This window comes from Felis catus, chromosome A1 (genome assembly GCF_018350175.1).
Source record: "Felis catus isolate Fca126 chromosome A1, F.catus_Fca126_mat1.0, whole genome shotgun sequence".
In the NCBI taxonomy this organism is placed as follows: Eukaryota; Metazoa; Chordata; class Mammalia; order Carnivora; family Felidae; genus Felis; species Felis catus.
Genome location: NC_058368.1, coordinates 19,175,553 through 19,194,655, shown reverse-complemented (window position 1 = coordinate 19,194,655; position 19,103 = coordinate 19,175,553). Strand labels below are relative to the sequence as shown.

The 19,103-nt window shown below is 38.0% G+C and overlaps 1 protein-coding gene across 2 annotated transcripts in view; it reads left to right on the top strand.

Moving 5' to 3' along the window:
• The window catches only part of LOC101096867 (phosphatidylinositol 3,4,5-trisphosphate 3-phosphatase TPTE2), a 206,431-nt gene that overhangs the window by 61,298 nt on the left and 126,030 nt on the right, over window positions 1-19,103 (top strand). For both annotated transcript variants that reach the window (XM_045052406.1, XM_019825824.3), the window contains one exon: window positions 11,397-11,453. In XM_045052406.1, the coding sequence (XP_044908341.1) occupies window positions 11,397-11,453 (57 nt within the window). The remainder of the gene's footprint in view (window positions 1-11,396; window positions 11,454-19,103) is intronic.

Here is a 19,103-nt window from a genome sequence, read left to right as displayed (position 1 = left end):
GCTTTTTAGTGGGGTCTCTGTCTGGTGTGGGAATCAAGGTAATGCTGGCTTCATAGAATGAGTCCGGAAGCTTTCCTTCCATTTTTATTTTATAGAACAGCTTGAGAAAGATAGATATTAACTCTGCTTTAAATGTCTGGTAGAATCTCTCTGGAAGCCATCTTGCCAAGGACTCTTATTTGTTGGGGGATTATTGATAACGGATTCCATTTTTTTGCTTGGTATGGGTCTGTTAAAATTTTCTATTTCTTTCTGTTTGAGTTTTGGTAGTGTGTGGGTGTCTAGGAATTTGTCCATTCCCTCCAAGTTGTCCAGTTTGTTAGCATATAATTTTTCATAGTATTCTCTGATAATTGTTTGTATTTTTGTGGTGTTGGTTGTGATCTGTCTTCTTTCATTCGTGATTTTATCATTTGGGTCCTCTCTCTTTTTGAGAAGTCTGGCTAGGGGTTTATCAATTTTATTTTTTCAAAAAGCCAGCTCTTAGACTCATCTGTTCAACTGTTTTTTTGGATTCTATATTGTTTATTTCTGTTCTACTCTATTATTTCTCTTCTGCTGACTTTGTGGTTTCTTTGCTGTTCTGCATCTAGGTACTTTAAGTGTGCTGTTAGATTTTGTATTTGGGATTTTTCTTGTTTCTTGAGATAGGCCTGGATTGCAATGTATTTTCCTCTTATGACTGCCTTTGCTGCATCCCAAAGGGTTTAAACTGTCATGTTTTCATTTTTATTTGCTTCCATATATTTTTTAATTTCTTCTTTAATTGCCTGGTTGACCCATTCATTCTTTAGTTGGATGTTCTTTAACCTCCATGCATTTGGAGGAGTTCCAAATTTTTTCTTGTGGTTGATTTCAAGTTTCATAGTGTTGTGATCAGAAAATATGCATGGTATGCTCTCGATTCTTTTATATTAATTGAGGGCTCTTTTTGTGACTCAGCATGTGATCTATCTTGGAGAATGTTCCATGTGCACTTGAGAAGAATGTGTATTCTGCTTTTGGATGAAAAATTCTGAATACCTGTCAAGTCCATCTGGTCCAGTGTATCATTCAAGGCCATTGTTTCTTTATTGATTTTTGCCTAGATGATCTGTCCATTGTTGTAAGTGGAGTATTAAATTTCTCTGCAATTAATTTATTCTTATCGATAAGATTGCTTATATTTGTGATTAATTGACTTATGTATTTGGGTGCCTCCAAGTTGGGAGCATAAAATTTATAATTATTAGCTCTTCTTGATGGATCAATACCATAATTATGATATAATTCCCTTCTTCATCTCTTGTTCCAGCCTTTAGTTTAAAATCTAGTTTGTCTGATATAAGTATGGCTACACCAGCTTTATTTTGATTTCCAATAGCATAATAAAGGGGTCTCCATCCCCTCACTAAATCTGAAGGTGTCCTCAGGTCTAAAATGGGTCTCTTGTTGACAGCATATAGATGGATCTGGTTTTTTATCCATTCTGATAACCTAGGTCTTTTGCTTGGGGCATTTAGTCCATTTACATTCAGAGTTATTACTGAAATATATGGATTTAGTGTCATTGTGTTATCTGTAGGTTTCATGCTTGTGGTGATGTTTCTGGTCCTTTGTAATCTTTATAGCATTCCACTTACAGAGTTCCCCTTAGGATCTCTTTGTAGGGCTGGGTTAGTGGTCATGAACTCCTTCAGTTTTTGTTTGTCTGGGAAAGCCTTTATCTCTCCTTCTATTCTGAATGATAGACTTACTGGATAAAGGATTCTTGGCTGCATATTTTTCCTATTCAGCACATTGAATATTTTCTGCCACTCCCTTCTGGCCTGCCAAGTTTCAGTGGATAGGTCTGCCACTACCCTTATGTGTCTACCTTTGTAAGTTAAGGCCCACTTGTCCCTAGCTGCTTTCAGATTTCTCTCTTTATCTGTATTATGCCAGTGTCACTATGATATCCCGTGGAGAAGATCTATTCCTGTTAAATCTGAAGGGAGTTCTCTGTGCCTCCTGGCTTTGGATAGCCATATCCTTCTCCAGGTTAGGGAAGTTCTCAGCTATAATTTGTTCAAGTAGACCTTCTGTCCCTTTCTCTCTCTCTTCTTCTGGAACTCCTGTGATACGGATATTATTACATTTCATTGAATCACTTAGTTCTTTAATTCTCCCCTCATGGTCTAGTATTTACTTATCTCTTTCTCGGCTTCATTTTCCATAATTTTATCTTCTATTTCACTTAATCTCCCCTCTGCCTCCTCCATCCTACTGTCACTGCATCTAGTTTATCTTGCACCTCATTTACAACATTTCTCAATTTGTAGTGACTATTTCTTAGGTCCTTGATCTCTGCAGTAATAGATTCTCTGCTGTCATCTGTGCTTTTTTCAAGCCCATCTATTAATCTTATGACTGTTATTCTAAATTCTCACTCAGTTATATTTTTATATCTGTTTTGAGCAATTCTCTAGCTGTCATTTATCCCTGGAATTTCTTTTGAGAACTCTTCCATTTCATCATATTGGCTAGTTTTCTGTCCCTTATGTGTTTTAATAGCTTGTTATGAGTCCTGCACCTGTGATCACTACTATATTAAAAAGGGATCATATGCTGTTCAGGGCTTGGCTCTTTAGGAGGTGTTTTTGGAGTGTGTTTCATGCTGTTGTTATGACTCTGGTTGCTTTATCTCCCTACTCATAGTGGTGGTTTGAACCTTCCACCAGGTGTGCTTTGATTTGTTCATTGAAGTATATATGGAAAAGTTTAAATAAGATGGGGGAGGTGATGGAAAAGGCCTTATCCCATACAAAGAGAGAAATGACAGAGGCAGGGAAAAGAAAAAGAAAAAAAAATTGAGCAGGCAGAAAATCAGAGAAGCTATATAGCTTAGTCCAGAGAGAGAGAGAGAGAGAGAGAGAGAGAGAGGAAAATAAAGAAGGAGATACAGAAGAGGTGTAAAAACAATAGATTAAAAAAGTCTGCTTAAACAAACCAAAAACCAGAACAACCAGACTAGAAAAGGGAAGAAATAAGAGGAAGAAAAAGAAGAAAAAAAAATGTGTGTGTGTGTGTGTGTGTATACACATATGTGTATATGCATATACACACATGAAACAAGAATTGACCAAGAATCAAATCAGAGAATGCAAAACCACTGGGCTGATATCTGATAGTGACTTGGAACTGGTGGCTGCGCTGGTCTGGAGGAAGGGCTGTCTGGTTCTGTCAGTGTCAATCTTGCCTGTTAGATATGCAGTTGCCAGGCACAGAGGGGCATGGTTTGGGGTAGGTGGTCCCACCTCCACTGTGGGCCCATTGTCCATTCCCTGAAACCCCACCTTGTTGGTGATGGGTAAAAAAAAATGGCAACACCCCTGTCTCTCCTCCCCACGCTAGGTGTCCCAAACCACTCTGTTCAGGCCATTTTCACAGTGGCCTGAGTGGGCCAGTTCTGTTCCACTCCACAGTCTCCCATGCCTCTCAGGTGCTTTGCTGGGATTCAAATCCTGATGCCTTAAAGGATCCTGCTCCGTGCACCCTGGTTCCAGGGTACTGTCATTCTGCCAGCCAGCTAAGGGCCTCTGGCTAGTGGGTGCCTGCAGGGTCTTTTGTCCTTGGAATGGTTATTTGCCTTCTTCTCACAGCACTCATGGGAGAGGATTGCTCTCTTCTACTGCTCCTGGGAGCTAGCCACCGTGCCTGGGGCTGGCTCCCCTCCTTTCCAGGCACACAAACAGGGCTGAGAAATCCTCACAATGAGAAATTAGCTCTTTCTCCATTTCCCAGTCTGTGGTTTTTCTCTTGTCCAAATGTAATCCTACACTTCACAGCCTCTCCTCTTTCTGTTGTCTTCACAGAAGGAGATCCCTCCCCTCCATTCCTATGCTGCCCATTTTATCTCTCCCGGTTTTCAATCATGCACCTAGGGCCCATCACATTGTCCCCGTGGGCCCCTGGAGATGTTTCTGTCAGTCTGTAGCCAGGATTCCTAGAATTCCAAGTCTTCTCACCTCAATACTGCTGTGTTTGAGGGACGAGGGAGCTTCAGGTCCCCCTACTTCTCCACCATGTTCAGCATATCTTTCCATTTAATTATGTCTTCTTGAACATCTTTCATCAGTGTCTTGTAGTTTTCAATGTGCAGATCTTTCACCTCATTGGTTATACTTATGAAGTATCTAATTCCTTTTAACCCTTGTGTAAATAAGATTTTTTCTTGATTTCTACTCCCCATAGTTTGTTGTTGGTATTACAGAAACACAACTGATTTTTATATGTTAATTTTGTGTCCTACAACTTTGATTCAAACAATAAAATTGGTCATTAGTTCTAACAGTTTTTTGGTGGACTCTTTAGCATTGTCTCTATATAAGATAATATCATCTGCAAATACATACTGTTGGACTTCCTTTCCAGTTTGGATGCCTCTTATTTCTTTTTCTTACTTGATTTCTCTGACTGGGACTTTTGGTGAAATGTAGAATAAAAGTGGGGACAGTGGGCACCCTTGTCCTGTTTCTGATCTTAGAAAAAAAAAGCTTTCATAATTTCACTGTTCAGTATGATGTTAGCTGTGTGTTAATGGACTTTATTATGTTGAGGTACATTCCCTTTACATCCAGTTTGTTGAGAGTTTTTAATCATGGAAAGGGGTTTTGTGAAATGCTTTATCTACATCTTTTGAGATGATCATGTTTTTTATCCTTCATTTTATTAATGTAATGTATTACATTTATTGATTTGCCGATAGTGAACCATATTTGCATCCCTGGAATAAATCCCATTTAGACACAGCGTATGATCTTTTTAATATATTGGTTTATTCAGTTTGCAAATGTTTTACTGAGGAAATTTGCATCCACATTCATGAAGAATATTGGCCTGTGGAGTTCTTTCCTTATGATGTCCTTATCTGGCTTTGGTATCAGGATAATGCTGGCCTCTTAAAATAGTTTGAAAGTATTTCCTCCTATTTTTGGAAGAGTTTGAGATTGTTATTAATTCTTTATTTTTTAAAAAAAAATTAATATTTATTTATTTTTGAGAGACAGAGAGAGAGCACGAGTGAGAGAGGGGCAGAGAGAGACACACACAAAATCTGAAGTATCTCCAGGCTTTGAGCTGTCAGCACAGAGCCTGATACGGGGTTCAAACCTGTAAACTGTGAGATCATGACCTGAGTTGAGCTGGACACTTAACCAACTGAGCCACCTTGGCGCCCCTTTACTTTTTTATTTCAAGTATAATTAACATACAGTGTTCGTGTCTGGTGTACAATATAACGATTCAATACTTCTATACGTTTCTCAGTGCTCATCAATATAAGTGTACTCTTACTTCCCTTTATCTGTTTCAAATTCCCACCAACCTCCCCTCTGACAACCACCAGTTCTTGTGTTTGAGTCCAGGTTTTTGTTTGTTTTTTTCTTTGTGTTGTTTCTTAAATTCCACATAGAGGGAAATTATATGGTGTTTGTTTCTCTCTGACTTTTTCCACTTATTTATACCCTCCAGGTCCTCCATGTCGTTGTAGATGACAAGATGGCATTCTTTTTTAATAGCTGAATAATATTCTATTGTATATATACACCACATCTTCTTTATCCATGCATCTGTCAGTGGACACTGTGTTGCTTCCATAATTTGGCTATTGTAAATAATGTTGTAGTAAACATAGGAATATGTATATCTTTTCAAATTAGTCTTTTCATTTTCTTTGGGTAAATACTGATAGTGGAATTACTGGATCATATAGGAATTCTATTTTTAATTCTGGGGGGAACTCCATACTGTTTTCCACAGTGGCTGCACCAATTTGCATTACTACCACCAGTGCACATGGGTTCCTGTTTCTCCATGTTCTCACCAACACATGTTATTTCCTGGCGTTTGTATTTTAGGCATTCCGACAGGTATAAAGTGATAGCTCATTGTGGTTTTATTTTGCACTTCCCTGATGGTTAGTGACCTTGAGTGTCTTTTCCTGTGTTTTTGGCCACTTGCATGTCTTCTTTGAAGAAGACCTATTCATGTCTTCTGCCCCTTTTTAAGTTGGATTATTCATTATTTTGGGTGTTGAGTTGTATCAGTTCTTTATATATTTTGGATATTAACTCCTTATCAGTCATAACATTTGTTTCTCCCATGCAACAGGTTGCTTTTTTGACTTATTGATAGTTTCCTTTGCTGTGCACAAGGCTTTTACATTAGTGCAGTTCCAATAGTTTATTTTTGCTTTTGTTTCTCTTGTCTGAGCACATAGAAAATTGTTGCTATGGCCAGTGTCACAGAAATTATTGTCTATGTTCTCTTCTAGGATATTTGTAGTTTCAGGTCTTAATTTAGGACTTTAATCCCATTGTGAGTTTATTTTTGTGAATGGTGTAAGAAAGTGGTCCAGTTTCATTCTTTTGCATGTAGCTGTCCAGTTTTCCTAGCACCATTTGTTGAAGAGATGGTCTTTTCCTTATTGCATATTATTCCTTTCTTGTAGATTAATTGACCCTATAAGTATGGATTTATTTCTGGGATCTCTATTGTGCTACATTGGTTTATGTGTCTGTTTTTGTGCCATTACCATAGTGTCTTGATTACTACAGCTTTGTAGTATATTTTGGCTTTTTTCTTATTTATTTATCTTCTTATTTATTTACTTTAGTTATTTAATTATCTTACAGTACAATATTGGTTTCAGAAGTAGAATTCAGTGATTCATCACTTACATACAACACCCAGTGCTCATCACAAGTGTCCTCCTTAATGCCCATCACCCATCCACCTCCCTCCATGGACCCTCAGTTTGTTCTCTATCATTGAGTGTGTGGTTTAGTTTCTTTCTCTTCTCTTTTTATCACCCTTCCCATATGTCCATCTGTTTTGTTTCTTAAATTCCACATATGAGTGAAATTATATGAGATTTGTCTTTTTCTGACTGACTTCATTTGCTTAGCCTAATACACTCTAGCTCCATCCACATCATTGCACATAGAAAGATCTCATTGTTGTTTTTTGATGGCTGAGTAGTATTCCATTGTATATATATATACATATACCGCATCTTCTTTTTCCATTCATCAGTTGATGGACATTTGGGCTCTTGCTATAGTTTGGCTATTGTTGATAAAGCTGCTATAAACATTGGGGTGTATGTACTCCTTCAAATCCATTTTTGTATCCTTTGGGTAAATACCTAATAGTGCAATTTCTGGATCATAGGCTTGTTCTATTTTTTATTTTTTGAGGAACTTCCATACTGTTCCCCAGAGTGGCTGCACCATTTTGCATTCCTACCAGCAGTGCAAGAAGGTTCCCCTTTCTTTGCATCCTTGCCAACATTTGGTGTTTCCTTGAGTTATTAATTTTAGCCACTCTGACAGGTGTGAGGTGATACCTCATTGTGGTTTTGATTTGTATTTCCCTGATGATGAGTGATGTTGAACATCTTTTCATGTGTCTGTTAGCCATCTGGATGTCATCTTTGGATTAGTGTCTATTCATGTCTTCTGCCCATTTCTTCACTGGGTTGTTTGTTTTTTGGATGTTGAGTTTGATAAATTCTTTATAGATTTTGGATACCAGCCCTTTATCAGATATGTTCTTTGCAAATATCTTCTCTCATTCTGTAGGCTGCCTTTTAGTTTTGTTGATTGTTTCCTTCTGTAGTATATTTTGAAATCTTAGATTGTGCTATCTTCAGCTTTGTTGTTCTTTCTCAAGATCGCTTTGGCTCTTCAGGATCATTTGTGGTTCCATTCAAATTTTAGGATTGTTTGCTCTAGTTCTGTGAAAAATGTTGTTGGTATTTTCATAGGAATTGCATTGAATCTATTGATTACTTTGGTTAGTATGGACATTAAAAAAAATTATTCACGTTTGAGAGAGAGAGAGAAAGACAGACCATTAGCAGGGGAGGGGCAGAGAGAGAGAGAGAGAGACCCAGAATCTGAAGCAGGCCCCAGGCTCTGAGCTGTCAGCACAGAGCCCAACATGGGGCTCAAACCCACGAACCACGAGATCATGACCTGAGCTAAAGTCAGACACTCAACTGACTGAGCCACCTAGGTGCCCCAAAATTATTTTTATATTATACTTGATGAATTGTTAGCAATTTTCACAAATACTTGAAATGTGAAGTCTCAAAGCTATTGTGCAACAAAGTCTCATAAAGTAGTAGGTCTTTTGATAAATTTAGAAATAATTGATACTAGATTTCAAAGTACGTGGAAGATTGTTTCCCACCAGAGATCTCCCTTCCATCCAACTATATCTGGTATTCTCTTAGCCTGAAAGTCCCTGTCTCCTTCTTCAAATTTTATCTCCCCCTCGAGAAGCCTTCCCAGACTCCCTCCACCAGAGAAGTTTTTACTTTCCTTCTATCCTCACTAACCACTGATGCTATAATGAGTGGTTTGCATATTATTCCCCCTGCTTGGCTGTGAGCATCTTGAGGTAAAAAACTCAAGGCCTGGTCCTCTCTGGACCTTCTATGTTAATGGCACACATGCCTACCAATGGCCCATTGATGTATCACCTATTTCCCATTTCTGTGCTCTTGCTCATATTTCATTCTCCAATATTCTCAATCTCCTCAGTAATCTTTGTTTCCTGCACAACTGATTGTCTTTCCCTCTGTTGCTTTCTTGTCTCCACAGTCCATTTATGCCCAGCATAGAGATTTATCTCCTTCTTGTGTCCACACACTGCTTCAAATTGCTCTCTAATTACTCCATGTGTGCATACTTCACATCCAAAGCAAGATCCTAAACAGAAATCATGGGGCCTATTTTAAATTTTTTCAAATATCCTGGTCCCAAACACAAGTGATTTAATCATCAGTTCTGGTTAAATTAAGGAACATACCCTTTTCCCCATGTCTCTAGATCCTCATCGTACCATCAAATATGTTATCAAATTTATAATTTTCTGACTTGTATTTAATGGATGGATTAGGGAGCACACACACAAAGACAATGACTTTCTGGGTGTTAATCTGTATCCTGAATCTTTATTGACTTCATTTATTACTTGTAATAGCTTTTTTTTTTTTTTTTTTTTTTTGGGTGGAGTCTCTATGGGTTCTATGTATAGTATTATGTCATCTGTGAATAGTGACGGTTTAAATTCTTCCTTACCTAATATGGATGTCTCTTATTTGTTTCCTTTATTTCCTTGCTTTCTTTCTTTTATCTGATTGCTGTGGCTCGGACTTCCACTATTATGTTGAGTAGAAGTGGTGAGAGTGGACATGCTTGACTTATTCCCAATCTCTGAGGAAATGTCAATTTTTCACCTATTAAGTATGATGTCAGCTGTGGGTTTTTCGTATATGGTCTTTATTATGTTAAGGCATATTCCCTCTAATCCGACTTTGTTGGGGGTTTTTCATAGGAACGATGTTGAATTTTGTTAAATGCTTTTACTACATCTGTTGAGAAAATCAGATGGTTTTTATCCTTCATTTTGTTAAGTTGGTGTAACATATTGATTGATTTGTCAATATTGCACCGTCCTTGTATCTCTGGAATAAAGTCCACTTGATCGTGGTGAATGATCATTTTAATGTATTATTGAATGTGATTTTGCTAACATTTTGTTCAGGACTTTTGCATCTGTGTTCCTCAGTGATATTGGCCTGTAGTTTTCTTTATTTGTGGTGTCTTTGATTTTGGTATCAGAGTAATGCTGGTCTCATAGAATGAATTTGGAAACTTTCTGTCCTCTTCTATTTTTGGAATAATTTGAGAAGAATAGGAATTTGCTCTTCTTTAAATGTTTGATAGAATACACCTGTGAATTCATGTTGGCCTGAACTTTAATTTGGGGGAAATTTTTTGGTTACCAATTCAATTTCATTACTAGTAATAGCCTGTTCAGATTTCTATTTCTTCCCAATTCAGTTTTGGAAAATAGTATGTTTCTGGGAATTTATGCATTTCTTCTGAGTGGTCCAATTTGTTGGCATGTGATTTTTCATAGTATTTTCTTATAATTCTGTTTTTTTCAGTGGCGTCAGTTTTCCCCTTTTGTTTGATTTTAACTGAGTCTCTCTCTCTCTCTTTTTTCTCTTAATGAGGGTGGCTGAGGTTTTGTCAATTTTGTTGATGTTTTCAAAGAACCAACTCTTGGTTTTATTGATATATAAACACACAGGCAGAATGTATATACATGTATACACATATATACATATATATATTTACACATATATACATATACATAGATATTTTTTAGTCTCTATGCCATTTATTTCTTCTCTGATAGTTTTTATTTCCTACTTTCTACTCACCTTGGGCTTTTTAAAATCTTTTCCTAGTTTCTTTTAGGTGTAAGGATATGTTTTTTTTATTTGAGCTTCTCTTGTTTCTTGAGGTAGATTTATATTGCTACTCCTTTCCCTCTTAGTACTGCTTTTGCTGTGCCCCTAAGATTTTTTTTATCATTGGTTTATCTTCACTCTTCTTCATTCTTTTTTTTTTTTTTTTTTTTTTTTTTTTGCTCTCTGATTAGATGAATTGCACTGCCCTGTATTTGAATTCATTGATTGTTTCTTCTATTTGGGTGGTGGGGGTCCAAAGTTACGAATTTCTAGCTATAAAATAAACAGGTTATAGAGATGTACTATACAGCATGGTGACTCCAGTTAATAATACTGTATTGCATGTTTGAAAGTTGCTAGGAGAGTAAATCTTAAAAGTCTTCATCACAAGAAAAAATTCTCTAAGGTGACACATGTTAACTAGACTTACTATGGTGATCATTTTGTAATATATACAATAACAAATTATTAGTTGTGCACTTGAAACTAATATAATGTATGTCAATTACACCTTAATTAAAAAAAGTTGTTAAAGGATTAACAGCAAGAAAAGCCATTCTAATGATGTGCTCCACTTTCAAGAAACATTTGTGAACAAAATTTAGGCATATTCTTGTTTCTACCCTACCAAATAGCAACTAGGGACTGGCCTTGCCATTGAAATTCTCATTGTTTGGGCATTTCTTTCCATTAAATCTGTATCCTTTCATCAACCGTTACCTGGATCCACTTCCCCATCCATTTACTCTCATGTCTGTCTGTCTGTGTGTCTGTCTCTCTTCCCAAATTTATTCAGCAGTTTCCAGAATTGCAGAGAAATTGGGAAAGAAGCAAGGATATTAATCATCATTGCTGCTTCTATTTCCAGTAAATATGTACCTGTGTGTACACACACACACACACACACACACACACACACACACACTGGAGGCTGGCTTACAGGTTACACTGTGGTAACTCAAAGCTGTTGCTTCAGTTTCTGTCACCTCTCTTCAGGATTTGTGATGTGTGATTTACTTTTCGTGTCTGAAATTCCTTTCAGGAAAGAGCGTGATTTCCTTCCACATCATCTGACTTTATTTTTTGTGTATTTTTTTCCCTTTGGCAGATATAACAACACTCCAATGTCCTCTTTGGTGTCCTCTGGCCACAATATCAACAATAGGTGAGTTGATTTTCTGTCATCTGGGTGGGAAAACCACTTGGAAGCATCAGTGGCATTAGGGCTTGTTCATGATAGCTTGTTAGCTTCTGTATGTAATTTTTTGTCTGCTTTGGATCTAAATAGAAAAAGAAGGAACAGATCAAAGAGGGAGAACATTTATTATGGGTCTGTTTGTGAGCGTTGGGGATTAGCAGTCAAAACAGTTGGGAAACTGGGGGACCTGGGTGGCTCAATTGGTTGTGTCCGACTTCGGCCCAGGTCACGAACTTGCGGTTCCTGAGTTCAAGCCCCTTGTTGGGCTCTGTGCTGACAGCTCGGAGCCTGGAGCTTCCTTCAGATTCTGTGTCTCCCTCTTCCTCTCTGCCCCTCCACCACTTGCACTCAGTCTCTCAAATAAAAAAGATTAAAAAAAATTAAAAACAGTTGGGAAATTATCACAGTGATTGTATATGACATTCTACTTGTGTGGAACAAGGGAGGAGAGAATACTACTGGGAAGCAAATAGGCAAAAGCAGTGGACAGGGAGCAGAGGCACCCTCAGCAGAAAATAAAGGAGCTAAGAGATCACCCTTCAGAGCTCTGCTACTTGTGAGGCTAGTTGTTCTAAACCCAAACTCACCATCATATTGGATGGAGCCCCTGCCCTGGCGTGAAGTTACTTGCCCATAGTGGAAGAGCAAGAAAAACTTCATGAAGCATGAAAATATAGTTGAATTTGAAATAAATGCAAGCACAAAAGGCACATAAACACTGGGGTTCAGTTCAGTAGTAAAGAAATGTTTTTAAATCTTTATCCATGAATGATTCTTGTACAAGCTTAAGAATTTCATTTCTACCATATAAAGCTGAATTTCTGGGGGAAAATGAAATACTTCTTTCCAGATAACCAAATTACATAAGAATTTTTGAGGGTTCAACCACATTATCAAGTGTAGATAAATTGTAGCTAATTTGAATGAAAAAAAGTAAGTAAGGGATCACATGGTGTTTGATCAGATACATTTTATCCTTTAGTTCTGATCGAAATAAATTGACATCAGTAACTGATAAGGAAGTCACCAGTAAAAGGTGGTATGTGTGTGTGTGTGTGTGTGTGTGTGTGTGTGTGTACATGTATATGTATATGTATGGTATATGTATATATAAAAGTACAAGATATTCAGTGCAGAGTTTCTTGGACACTCTTTCTAAAGTGTTGGCAATATCAACTTCTGTATTAACATTTTTTTTTTATCTAATTGGATAGAGGAGGAACAGGCCCTCCTGTCTTGAGTTACCAGCAGCCAAAACTCTTGGGAAAGCTGTCAGATTGCTGTATATGAGATTCTACTAGATTGGGCTGTATTCATTTGCCAGGGATGCTGTAATAAAATATCATAAAACGGAATAGTTTAAACAACAGAAGTTTATTGTCTCAGTCTTAGAGGCTAGAAGTTGATATCAGGATGTCAGCAGGGTTGTTTCCTTCTGAGAGCTGTGAGAAAGAATCTAGTGCATACCTGTCTCCTAGCTTCTGGTGATTGCTGTCAATCTTTGCTGTTCTGTGGTATGTAGCATCATTGCTCCAGTTACTACCTTAATCTCTGCATGGGTGAAGTATGTGTGTCTGTGTCTAAATTTTTCCTTTGGCTATCCAGTCAGACTGGATTAGGAGCCCCCCAAACCAGTTTGACTATATCTTAATAACATCTTCAGCAACCCTATTTCCGACAAAGTCACATTCTGAGTTCCAGGAGATAGGATTTCAACATTTCAGTTTTGATGGGACTATATCCAACTTATAGTATGTGACAAGTGAGGAGAGACTCCTATTTGGAGCAAGGAGAATGATGGCAGTGGACTGGAATCTGCCCCATACCCTCCAGAGCTCTGCCACTATGTGAAGTGACCCTCAAACTCAATCCCACTACTATAGTGGATACAGCCACTGCCTCAGGCCTGTAGGGCTTCACCCAGTCTGAGAAGCAGGAGAGATGACCATGATGGGTGAAAGTAAGGAGGTGATGGAAGGACTTGAGAATCAGGCATTTAGATGGAGTAAGAGGGATGTGTACTTAATAAACTGAAGTTAAAGTGAAATAAATGCCACCACAAAAGGCTGTTAGTTATTGAGATTAGGGAAAAGTAAAGACCATTACTTAAACCTTGATGCTTACTATTTTCACAGTCCTAAGATATTAATTACCACCATACAAAGTCTCATTTCTTCTTTTCAATTTTTCAATTCCAGTATATTTAACATACAGTGTTATATTAGTTTCAGGTGTACAATATAGTGGTTCAACAATTCTGTAAATTATTCAGTGCTCCTCATGATGAGTGTACTCTTAATCCCCTTTACCCCCCACCTACCTCCCCTCTGGCCTAGTTAGGAATCTGGTTTAGGAGTCTGATTATTTTTTTTTGTCTCATTTTTCTTTGTTGGTTTGTTTTGTTTCTTGAATTTTTACATATGAGTGAAATCATAGGGTATTTGTCTTTCTCTGACTTGTTTTGCTTAGCACTATGCCATCTAGATCCATCCATGTTGCAAATGGTGAGATTTCATTATTTTCTATCGCTGAGTAATATTCCATTGTGTACATATACCACACCTTCTTCATTCATTCAACTATCAATAGATACTTGGTTTTAGCCATTCTGACAGGTGTGAGGTGATATCTCATTGTGGCTTTGATTTGCATTTCCCTAATGATTAATGATGTTTAGTATCTTTTCACATGTCTGTTGGCCATTTGGATATCTTCTTTGGGGAAATGTTTGTTCATGTCTTCTGCCCATATTTTAATTGGATTATTTGGTTTTTGGTGTTGAGATGTATAAGTTCTTCACATATTGGATGGAGCCCCTGCCCTAGGCCTGAAGTTACTTGACCATATTTGATACTAACCCTTTATCAGATATGTCACTTGCAAACATCTTCTCCCATTTAGTAGGTTGTCTTTTAGTTTTGTCGATTGTTTCCTTCACTGTGCAGAAGCTTTTTATTTTGGTGTGATCCCAATAGTTTATACTTCTTTTGTTTTCCTTGCCTCAGGGAAATATCTAAATAGATGTGGCTACAGCTAATACCAGAAATTACTGCCTGTGCTCTTTTCTAGGATTTTTATGGTTCCAGGTCTCACATTTAGGTTTTTAATCTATTTTAAGCTTATTTTTATGTATGGAATAACAAAGTTATTCAGTTTCATTCTTTTGCAGGTAACTGTCAAATTTTCCAAACACCATTCATTTCTTAAAAAGACTGTCTCTTTTCTCATTGGATATTCTTGCCTCCTTGTTGAAAATTAATTTGACTGTATTATCATGGGCTTATTTCTGCCCTCTTGATTCTGTTCTACTGACCTATGTATCTGTCTTTATGCCAGTACCATACTTTCTTGATTACTACAGCTTTGTAGTATATCTTGAAATCTGGGATTGTGATACCTTTAGTTTCATTCTTTTTCAAGATTGCTTTGGCTACTCAGGGGTCTTTTGTGATTCCATATCATATACGTTTTAGGGTTCTTTTTTCTAGTTCTGTGAAGAATGTTGGTAATTTCATGGAGATTGCACTGAATCTGCGGGTTGCTTTGGGTAGAAATTTTAACAATATTCTCCCAATCCATGAGCATGGAGTATTTTTCTGTTTGTTTTTGTCATCTTCAGTCTCTTTCATCAGGTGTTTCATAGTTTTCAGAGTACAGGTCTTCTATCTCCTTTGTTAAGTTCATTCCCAGGTATTTTATTTTATTATTTTTGGTGCAGTTGTAAATGGGACTGTTTTCTTAATATCTCTTTCTGCTACTTACTTAATTTCCTTTTATACAGGTTTTATTTATTTTTGAGAGAAGGAGAGACAGAGTATGAGCAGGGAAGGGGCAGAAAAAGAGGGAGATACAGAATGCTCAGGCTCTGAGCTGTCAGCACAAAACTCATTGTGGGTCTTTGAACCCACAAACCTGGGGATCATGACCTGAGCTGAAGTTGGTCACTTAACTGACTGAGCCACCCAGGTGCCCCTCTTAATTTCCTTTTTGATTTTATTTTGGTTGACCTGTTTATTGTTTAGTAGCATGTTATTTAACCTCCATGTATTTGTGTTCTTTCCAGATTTCTTCTTGTGGTTGATGTGCTGGTTTCTTAGTGCTGTGGTCAAAAATGCATAGTATGCATTCAGTGTTTTTTAATTTGTTGAGACTTGTTTTGTGGCCTAACCTGGGATTGATTCTGGAGACTGTTCTATGTGTTATTGGGGAAAATGTGTATTCTGCTGTTTTAGGATGAAATGAAATGTTCTGAAAGATCTTTTAGATTCATCTGGACTAAAGCCACTGTTTCCTTATTTGATTTTCTGTTTAGATTATCTGTCCTTTGATGTAAGTGGGGTGGTGAAGTCCCCTACTTTTACTGAATTATTATCAATTAATTTATGTTTGTTATGAATTACTTTATGTATTTGGGTACTCCCATGTTGAATGCATACATATTTACAATTGTTATATCTTCTTGTTGAATTATTCCCTTCATGATTATGGTAATGTCTTTCTTTGTCTCTTTTCAGTCTTTGTTTTAACATCTATTATGTCTACTATAAGTATTATCACCCCAGCTTTCTTTCCACTTTCATTTGTATGACAAATGCTTTCCATCCCTATACTTTGAATCTACATGTGTCTTTAGTTCTGACATGTGTCTCTTGTAGGCAGCCAATAAATGAGTCTTGCTTTTTTTATCCATTCCATCACCCTATGTCTTTTGACAGGAGCATTTAGTCTGTTTACATTCAAAGTAATTATTGATACGTATGTGCTTAACTACCGTTTTGTTACTTTATAGTGGTTTTATTGCTCTATTCGTTTCTTCTCTTCCTTTTTCTCTCATGGTTAGTTGGATTTCCTTAGCGACACACCTGGATTCCTTTCTCTTTATTTTTTGCATATCTATTACTGGTTTTTGTTTGTGGCTCCATTAGGTTTATATATAACATCTTATACATATAGCCGTCTATATTAAGTTGATGGTTGCTTAAATTTGAACCCATTCTAAAAGCACTAAATTTTTACTCTTCCCCCACATTGTAGGTATATGGTGTCATACTTTTCATCTTTTATTTTGTGAATCCCTTAGCTGATTTTTATAGATGTACTTAATTTTACTGCGTTTGTGCTTCCTACTTGTCTTATTCCTGCTTATGATCTCTTTTTTTGTCACTCAGAGTCCCCTTTAAATTTCTTGTAGGGTTGGTTTAGTGATGTAGAATTTGTTTAACCTTTTGTTTGGGAGACTCTTGATTTCTCCTTCCATTCTGAATGATGGCCTTAATGGATAGAGTATTCTTGCTTGCAAGTTTTTTTCTTTCAGCACTAATATATCAGCCATTGTCTTCTAACCTACAAAATTTCTGTTGAAAAATCAGTTAATAGCCTTATGGGGTTTCTTTCGTATAGAACTGTTTGATTTTTCTTTTGCTTCTTTATAAATTCTCCCTTATCACTACTTTTTGGCATTTTAATTACTATGTGTCTTGGTGTGGACCTCCTTGGGTTGATTTGGTTGGGGGTTCTCTCTGCCTCCTGGATCTGGATTTTAGTTTCCTTCTCCAGGTTAGGAAATTTTCCTACTATTATTTATTCAAATAGATTTTCTGCCCCCTTTTGTCTCTCTTCTACTTTTGGGATTCCTATAATGCAAATGTTATTATGCTTGATGATGGCACTGGTTCCCTTAATATATTCTCCTTTTTTTATTGTTTGTTTTTCCTCTCTCATGTTCAGCTTGATTGCTTTGTATTACTCTCCCATCCAGGTTGCTGATCCACTCTTCTTCTTCTAGTACTTATTTCCTCTAGTGGTTTTTTTTTTTTTTTTTTTTAGTGAGTGTGTGAGTGGAGGAGAGAGTGAGAGAGAGAAAGAGAATCCCAAGCAGACTCCATGCTCAGTGTAGAGTCTAATGCGGGGCCCAATCCCATGACCTTGGGATCATGACCTAAGCTGAAATAAAGAGTCAGGTGCTTAACTGACTGAGCCACTCAGGTGCCCCTCCCTCTAGTGTACTTTTAACTTCAGTTATTGAATTTTTCATTCCGATTGGTTCTTTTTTAAAATTTATTTATTTTGAGAGAAAGAGAATGAGCACGGGAGGGACAGAGAGAGAGGGAACAGAGGATCCCAAGTGGGCTCTGTGCTGACAGCAATGAGCCCAATGTGGGGCTCAAACTCACAAACCATGAGATTGTGACCTGAGCTGAAGTCAGACACTTAACCAACTGAGCCACCCAGATGCCCCTGATTGGTTCCTTTTTATGGTTTCTTTCTCTTTCTTGAAGGTCTCTCTGAAGTCCTACCTCTTTTCTCAAGTTCAATGAGTATCTTTATTACCATTACTTTAAATTCTCTCAGGCATGTGACTTATCTCTATTTTATTTAGCTCTATTGCAGTGATTTTTGTCCTTTTTTTTTTCATTTGGGACATATTCTTCTCTCTCCTCATTTGTTTAACTCTCCGAGTCTGTTTCTATGTGTTGAGAAAGTAGCTACATCTCTTGCTCTTGAAAGAAGAGGTCCTGTTGTGTGCTGCAGTGGTGTCCCCTGTTCACCAGAACCTGGCACTTCAGGGGTGTCTTCTGTGTGTTACATGTGCCCTACTGTTGTGACTGAGCTGTGTTTGCCTTCAGCCTAGTCATTTGCAATGGCTCTATTTGCCTATTGTGGGCAGGGTGTATTATTTGTGTTGTTAGTAGGCCAGTCTGTGGCCACCATGGGCTTCAGGGGATCAGACCAGGCATTTGCCAGAGTTGCTGTAGCACCAAACTGCAGAGCACTCTGCCTTGTTGTTCCCCGAGAAGCTTTTGTTGGTGGGCAGGGCCTGCCCTGCCAGTGCACTTGAACTGGTGTGTGTGGTTATCTTTCCCTCCCCAGGGCAGGAGTCACTTTGTAGTGGTGCTGGTCAGTGTCAGGGCTGCTTGCATACTGCTTGTGACACAGCTTTGGAGGGACTCCTGCTGAGGATAGGTCTGCAGGAGAATGCGGGAGAGGGGTACTGGGTCCACAATGGTCCAGTGTGGGAAGGGACCTGCAGCCGCTCCTAGAAAACTCTTGTCCAGTCTGAGATGGTGGGGGAGCATCAGCAGGAGAATATGGGTGCATGGCACAGTTAGCAAGCTAGGTGGAGAGTGTTTGTGCTGCACTGGTTCCTGCAGGTATCCATGTAACTTGGCTGAGAGGTGGGGAAGGGAAATGGCACCTGCCAGCACTTTTGTTCCTGGACAAGTTTCCCAAAGGTCCCTCTCCCTTGAGCACATGCTCTGAGATGAGTAAGTAAATCTTCCTGTATACCACAAGTGTTTTACAAACTGCTATGTTTGCGCTCTATCTTGGGAAGCTGTTGGTTGTGCTGTCTCTTTAAGGGCAGGTACTTATTTCATATTGCCTTCCAGCTCTCCCAGAGCCAAGCCCACTGATTTTTAAAGTTCCAGGTGTTAAGTCCTACTGATTCTAAGAACTAGTAAGGTTGATACACCGCCTCCCCCGCCCCACCAGGTTTTTAAAGCCTAATGTTCTGGTGATTTGACTTTCCTGTACATGTTTCCCATGCCTGGATGCATGGTGTGAAGTCTTCTCTACCTTCGATGTGCCCACAGCATCCCTCCCTCCCATGAGGAGTCC